The sequence below is a fragment of the Oreochromis aureus genome, linkage group 7, assembly GCF_013358895.1.
Source record: "Oreochromis aureus strain Israel breed Guangdong linkage group 7, ZZ_aureus, whole genome shotgun sequence".
Classification (NCBI taxonomy): domain Eukaryota; kingdom Metazoa; phylum Chordata; class Actinopteri; order Cichliformes; family Cichlidae; genus Oreochromis; species Oreochromis aureus.
In genome coordinates this window covers 8,848,732-8,855,905 of record NC_052948.1, presented here as the reverse complement: position 1 = coordinate 8,855,905, position 7,174 = coordinate 8,848,732, and the positions used below count along the sequence as shown (strand labels likewise).

Here is a 7,174-nt window from a genome sequence, read left to right as displayed (position 1 = left end):
GCTCCATCTTCAACATCCTTTCTTCAGTATATCCGCGATCTATCATCTGCACACATCCAAACCATCTCAGCCTCGTCTCTTCAACCTGAGCTGTCCATCTGATGTACTCATTTCCTAATCCTGTACATCCTGGTTACCTCCAGCTCAGCCTCCTTCCTGATGCAATCCCACCTGTACTTGTCATTCTTAACCACAGTCTTGCTGCCTTGACACATGTCCTACACCCCCCTCACATACTTTCGCCACTCCTGACTATTTCATATAGTACCAAAGTAAAGTGTGTTTTTGTAATTAGTTTAATGTAGGCCTATTACGTTTTTTTAAAAACACGCATAAATGCAGTGTTACTCCCTCTTCTGGGAAAATAGAAAACAGACTCGAGGTTTCACTGGGATTTGTATTGCTGTAAAGAGGTCCTTGGTGAAAACATTGGACATGAATCAAAACATACAGTACATGACAAGTCATTTTATGGCATAATGAGAGGATATGTCTTCAGTATAAATCCAAACTGGAACATTCGAAGGCTACAAATAATCTGACAGCTCACTGAAAATAAAGCAGTAGCCTGAGATGTGCGTACTTCCATAATAGCAAATTAATGACATTCTTTATCTCCACTTCTATTCAAAACTGTTATTTACACCTTAATTCTTAACATAAATTCAATAAATTGACAACCAAAATATTGATAATATACAGAATTAATCCCACTTATAAGGGGGGAAAGAAATGTTCTTAAAGTTAGTTACAACCCACAAGTCACTTTTTGTGGATTCGCATATAGAAAAATAAATACGTTTCAAAACACAGCAAAGCTAACGAGGCATGTCACAGTGGTCCAAGTCTTCAGCGATTCAGACATCAGCCTCTGCAGCACTTCATCTGCTCACACTTTGTACTTCTCCTTTGCTTGATCATTCAGTATACAGATGTGCTGAAGAAAAGAAGGGGGGAAAAAAAAACATCAACAGAAATGCTGAATATCATAGCACTGGTTTCACTAAAAACCAGTGACACCAAACATGGCATCCTCATGGTGAGTAAGCAGGCAGAACATCAGGACCCTGAATCTGCAGTTGCGTTTTATTTTTATTTCATTTTTTTTTTTTTACACCTCTTTTATTCCTACTGCAGCAAATATTTAAGGCCAAGTTATATTCACAAATACCTTAAAACTTTAATACAACACTACACAACCATATAAAAACATCATTTGTTGCCCAATCCTGTAACTATACAAAACACTATAAATATACTTTTCCACTTTCAAGATTTTTGAGGATAAAGTGACTAAAGCTAACCTCAACAGTCTGCCTAAATAATGTCATGATTTGGCTCAAATTGGGCCTCTGGTGGGATGACTATGTATGGAAGCATAACTGGTCCACATATTGTTATGGCACAACTAGTTCACTCAAACTAAGCTCAAGAAAATGTAATCCCACTTAGACCATTTAGAGAAAATGATCTTTTTCTTTCAGTGAAGGGCAAAATCAGTTTTTAATGCAGGATAAATCCTGATAATGCATATTAGAGGGGCCCTCAAAACAACTATGTAAAAACAGTAATATCTAAAATAATTTCATCTTAGGGCAGACTGATAATTTGTGAAATATCAAGCCAATTACTCATTCAGTATCTCAGGTGCACTTGCTCTTGTGAGCATGGAAAAACATCAGACATTTTCCACATCTTTGGGTAAATAGAATGGATTGGCACTTGTGCACTTTGTTTTTCTACTCTGAGCACTCAAAGCACTTTTTACTACAAGCATCATTCACCCCATCACACACATTCACACACTTCCATGCCAATGGATGCATGGGGGCAAGTCAGGGTCCAGTATTATGCCAGCTTGCCAGCGATTATTAGAACCACAGCCATCTCCAGTGGATGTTGCACTAACCCAAACCAGCTAAATCTGTGTTAGAATCACCTTTATAATAGGAGACCTTGAGTAACCAACTTCCAAAAAACACTTACACTGAGATCTCTGAAGTACTCGTTGTAATCCAAAGCATAGCCAACCAGAAAGGCATCCGGTACCTCAAAACCGATGTCTGGGGGGGAAAAAATTTTTTTTTTTAAAATTACATTATAACATGTATTTATATTATATAAGTAAAATCACATGGATACTGGAGTGGTTGGCACTGTACAAAGCTATTAGTGTGCTAATAACCTTTATCAGGAAGTCAATGGGTCTGCGGAACAACACTGGAAACAAAACCGAAGGCAATCACTCAAGTTGCCATCAAATGCAGAATATACCAAGGTGTCCCCACTGCTGTTCTGCATAGGCCTCAACCCTCTAAGCCAGCTCATCATTAAGAGCTGATACGATGGATATGAAGGGGTGGAGTCACCAGAAGATAAAATAACAGATATATAGGACAACTATAAGTACCTGTATATACCACAGGCCTACGAGAACCATGATAAAGTCGCACAAAGATCAGCCACAGCCATATACCCCCAAAAGGTATTGTAGGTTCTAAGAAGCTAGCTGAACAGAAGGAATAAGATCTAAGCCATCAATGTCTGTGCCCTATCGATCATCAGATACCCAGTTGGAATAATAAACTGACCACAGGAGCAGAGAGATGGCACTCATGTCAAGACACAAAAACTCCTCACAATGTGTGGAGCTCTCTACCTGAAGTCTAGCACCCTGAGGGTCTACGAGCAACAGAAAAAGGAACGGGGAGGATTAGTGAGTGTCGGAGTGTCAGAGCCAAAGTCCAGGATGAAACACAGAACATCTCAGGTCACCAGAAAGATTGCAACCCGGGGAGCTGCTCCAAGAATACCTCCGGCAACTGAGGATAGTTGGGGAACAGGACGAGGAACTATCATGATGACCAAACCCCCATGGAAATCTTTTCCTGGGATGTACCATCAACGGATAGAGGAAGGAGCTGGCATCAAGAAATACTACCAGTGGATAGAAAAAGATGGCTTAGAAGAGAGTTCTGATCATAGCAGTATAACAATATGGTCCTATCAGAGTTTGACTTCTAGACAGACAAGCAGCTGCTGACCGACCAACCAACCAGACATAGTGGTGGTTAACAAAGTGCATCTGTGATATATGTGGAAATCTCAGCAGACAGCAATGGCAGAAGAAACAACTGGAGCAGATGGGAAAGGTAAAGTCCAAAGTGGCTGCAGTGATAGGAACATTAGGAGCTGTGAGAAGGGGAAATCTCCCTATGTAACATCACTGATACAAAGGGTTACAAATAAGAGAAAGCAGAAGCTACTTTTAAGACCACTGGAAGAAAAACAACAAACTGGCTCTGTCATAAACAAGCAGTCACTGCTCTTTTATGGTCTCAGTGAGGTTGTACTTAAATAGTCAGCGCTGTACAGCAGAAAGTCAAAACACTTACAGTAACAGCTGTCCTTGAGGGACGATCTTAAAGAGATTACCCAACTCAAACCTAAAAGCATTACATAATCACAGATGGTGTGAGTAGGGGGTTATAAGGCTTGCATTAGTACATAAGTGCCAGGCTCGGCTACATTTAGAGTAGATTTCCCTGAGATTAATTATAATCCTGCTTCATTAAAATTTTCACTGGGTCTTCGAAGAGTCGCAAATGACTGAAAGTCACAAATTGAGCCATACCATTCGTCACTAAACAGAGAATGCAGAAGAAAAATAAGAGGTTCTCACAGTCTGGTCTATATCCTGAACTTCTTGGGGTCCTCTTCACCAGGAGACTGGAATGATAAGTGAGGAAATGAAGCTTTATGAAGAAGTCAAAGACAAAGAGCTGTCATCAAAAGAAAGGCTATTCAGGTCACATTTTACATCTTTCACTGCCCTGTTACATCCACCCAAACATGGCTATTTGCAGTCCAAGATTAAACTCTTTTTTTGATCTTATGGACCCGTGTACAGACAAAACTGAGGAATCCTATTTCACAAAATTACATTTTTTACTGTGGTAGATTCTAGAAAATGACAATTCTAACTGAAAAAAGAGAAGCTTGTGGATTGTAAAAGTGTCAGTTCAGCTGCAGTGTGCTCGAAAGACATTTCAGTGGTAGATATTGCAAAACCTCAGGGGGAACGGAAAATAATCACATGGTTCGAAATCACACTCAAGTGGGAGGAGCTTTATTTTTTCCTGTGGTAAACTACCCCTTAAAAGTCTATAATTCTATTTAAATGGGTATGACAAAAAACTGATAGGAGACTATTACACGGCACACATCAAAGCCACAGAGATGTTCCTCCCAAACTACTGTAAGTGGTGCAAACATCAGAGGGGAACTGTATCGGCTGAGCACTTTTCCTGTTTTAACCAGCTATCAGGAATACATCAGAGAAATGGCCTCTGCCTCCACAGTGCAGTTAATAGAACTGCAGATTAACTCTTAAGCTGCTCCATCCTTCCGTCACATCACATCTCTAATACAGTCCTAAAGGAGAGTATCCATTAGCTAGATGCATTTTGTCTCTCTGAAGACATACCAGCCAGTTACTGTGGAGGTCTGTAATTCAGTCTCATGCACTATAAACAGCATCTGAGGGTGCCTACCTTACAACTTTAACCATCTTGGGATTACATTCACTCAGCAGGGAAAGTAGCGTTTCCATCGTCCTTCCCGTCTCCACAATATCCTTTCAACAAAGCCGGAAGTTTTCAAATTAGAGATGTAAGCACAAAGAAGCATTTATCAGATATCATGTCTGATATTTAATGTTAAAAGCAAGCAAACATAACTGCAATTTAAAACCACTACAGTAGCAGTAATAAAATATGTTGAGTATTTAATGTTTTATTTAACTCTAATAATAGAGAACATGTTTTAGATGTAGATTTTTTTTTTTTTTTATCCACATCAGCCACCTGAATGATAATAACAAGAGCTTACCTCAACAATCAAAACATTCTGCAGAGCAAAAAAACAGAAGCAAAGTTAATAATTTAAACCTCTATGAAGAAGACAGCAGTATTCCTCTGTGACAGAAAGACTAACCTTGCCTGAGAGATTGGACAGCTCATCCCCTCCAATGACTTTAACTTTGTTAGTTGACTTATCATTCTGGGGGGGGAGACACAAAAAGGAGACAGTGTCCATAAACTCAAACTCCCTCATAATGAACATTTTTATCAAAAAAAAAAAAATCTACTTTCCAAAATGCCTCTGCACTGCAGCGTTTTTTAACAAGATTGCTCTCATTTGTACTTCTGCCAATTCCATTTCCCTCCCCTCACATCCATGAAATGAGAAAGGCGGCTTACGCAGTAGCTCTTCACCCTAATGAAATCCACTGTCAGCGGGACTGATTTATCGCTGTTCTGGTTCAGTGATTTAATGTAGTCGAGGAGGTCTGCAAAAAACTTGTAGCCGCCTTTCAGCACACACAGAGCTACAATGTGGTGTCCCCCCATGTCTCGAATGATGTCGCGGGCCAGACGCTCTGTCCTGCATCAAAGAGGAGGTGGGAGAGAGAAACAGTGACAGAACTGTAAATCATAATGAAGCCTAGTTCCTAAATGATGGGGAGAATATCCTTTAAGTGATTTTGCACTTTAGCACTACTGGCATCGAGTCTACATATACCCTCAGACCCACATACAAATCCACTCCTGGTTGTGGGTAGCAGTATTTTGTATAGTGCACACCTGTTTTTCATACCACACATTCTGAAAACACGATTCAGCTCCATTAAGTACCTCACGATTGCAGCAGCTTCCCATCAGTTCACCTGTGCAACCAAGATGTCTGCTGTGAACCCACCCTCCCCCCCAAAAAACAAACCAAAACAAAACAAACAAAACAAAAATCCCAGCCAGAGAGGTGACAAATCAGTTTACCTGTCCATGATGAGTCCATGTGGGATAATCACCTTGTCCAAATCGTTCTCGTAATGTCTGGGAACACAGAAAAGGTCCAGGTCGTGGCCTTTCTCATCATCAGCTATCTGGAACCAGAAATTGACATGCGCAAACTATTTGGCACTGACAGATAATGTGCGCCAAAGATGCGTTAAATCAAAGTGAAGCCCCCCACCCCCCGGCAACACCGAGCCTCTCAACCACCTGTTTACCCAGTTTACTGGGCGAATTAGTGGTAGGATGGTGGTAAGGTAAAAAGGCATGACAGCTTAGATTGTGAGGAAAAAGCTCGTGCCTCCTCCTTCTGTTTAAAAGAGCCTACCGTGCGCCGCGCACAACCACACCCCGACAAGTACGAAACACCCCAGCCCGGAGAGAGGACGGCAGCTGGCAGCCTCACCTGCAGATAGGAAGCCATGACACCGGCGGCCGTCCGATCCGTTCAGTCGCAGCGAAAAATCTGAACAGTCATGCTCAGGTCCTGAGAGGAGAAGAGGAGGGGTGTGTGGAGGTTTGATGACAGGAGGCTGCACGAGCGGCTCTCCTCTTTTCCTTTTTTTTTACGGACCGCTTGTGAGCTGGAGCGGCACACGCGACGCTCCTCCGCCGGGGTTTAAGCCCTTTACGTCAGAATCCAGTTTGCCTTTCCGATAATCTGATTTGTCCCACACAACCAGGGCTTAAACGCGCTATGGTGGTGTTACTTCTGCTGCTACTTCGCGTATATTTTGGTAAGTGAAAGAGCGAGAAACTTCCAGCGCTGGAGAGAAGCTGCAGATGACGCAGTTTAAAAAAACAAAAACATGCCAGGTGATGGCTCCTCCTCATCAGAGAGCTGTGCGCGAGCGTTTATCACGCATCTGTGCCCAGCGATGATTTCACAGACAGGCCCAATACATTAATTAAACCGCTTTTAACTTGAAATTTATGTGCAAGAAATGTTTCCTGTAGCTACATTAAAATTTAAAAAAATGAGAAATGTTAAATGATTATCACAATTGTAATTAAAGTGTTTTTATTCTTTACTAATGCAAAACTTGTGTATGAAAGAATAAGTGTGAAAAAGTTATACTGAAACAGGAAATGCACTGGGTCATTACTCATTAAGGTGCTAGCGGTGTCTTTCAGACTAGTCAGAACCTTTGCTGAGGACATTGCTTTACTTTGCATCATCTGCTAGATGAGCTGCAAATGTGAAAACAAATTGTGTGCAATTTCTAAATGATCTAAAGTATTTTCTTTTCCCATTATGCTCCATTAATAACAGTTTCTCTACAGGGAAACATTTATTATTCCCCTGGCTTTCTTACCTTAAG

At 41.1% G+C, this 7,174-nt stretch overlaps 1 protein-coding gene across 2 annotated transcripts; it reads right to left on the bottom strand.

The window, feature by feature from the left end:
* Window positions 1-377: 377 nt before the first annotated feature.
* Window positions 378-6,697, bottom strand: hprt1l (hypoxanthine phosphoribosyltransferase 1, like). Of its 2 annotated transcripts, XM_031737262.2 has the most exons (9): window positions 6,259-6,696; window positions 5,838-5,944; window positions 5,262-5,445; window positions 4,996-5,061; window positions 4,891-4,908; window positions 4,554-4,636; window positions 3,683-3,729; window positions 1,987-2,063; window positions 378-937 (listed from the first exon to the last, which is right to left on the bottom strand). In XM_031737262.2, exons 1-9 carry the CDS (start codon window positions 6,274-6,276, stop codon window positions 890-892), a joined length of 648 nt encoding a protein of 215 aa, XP_031593122.1. In that variant the 5' UTR covers window positions 6,277-6,696; the 3' UTR covers window positions 378-889. The 2 variants fall into 2 exon arrangements, with proteins under 2 accessions (XP_031593122.1, XP_039470176.1); XM_039614242.1 differs by lacking the exon at window positions 1,987-2,063 and having other exon boundaries at window positions 6,259-6,697.
* Window positions 6,698-7,174: the final 477 nt, after the last annotated feature.

Coding starts and splice junctions, on each gene's coding strand:
- hprt1l (XM_031737262.2), bottom strand. Junction 5,062..5,261: donor TTAGGGTGAAGAGCTACTGC/GTAAGCCGCCTT, acceptor CTCCCCCCCCAG/AATGATAAGTCAACTAACAA. Junction 3,730..4,553: donor AAGATGGTTAAAGTTGTAAG/GTAGGCACCCTC, acceptor TTATCATTCCAG/TCTCCTGGTGAAGAGGACCC.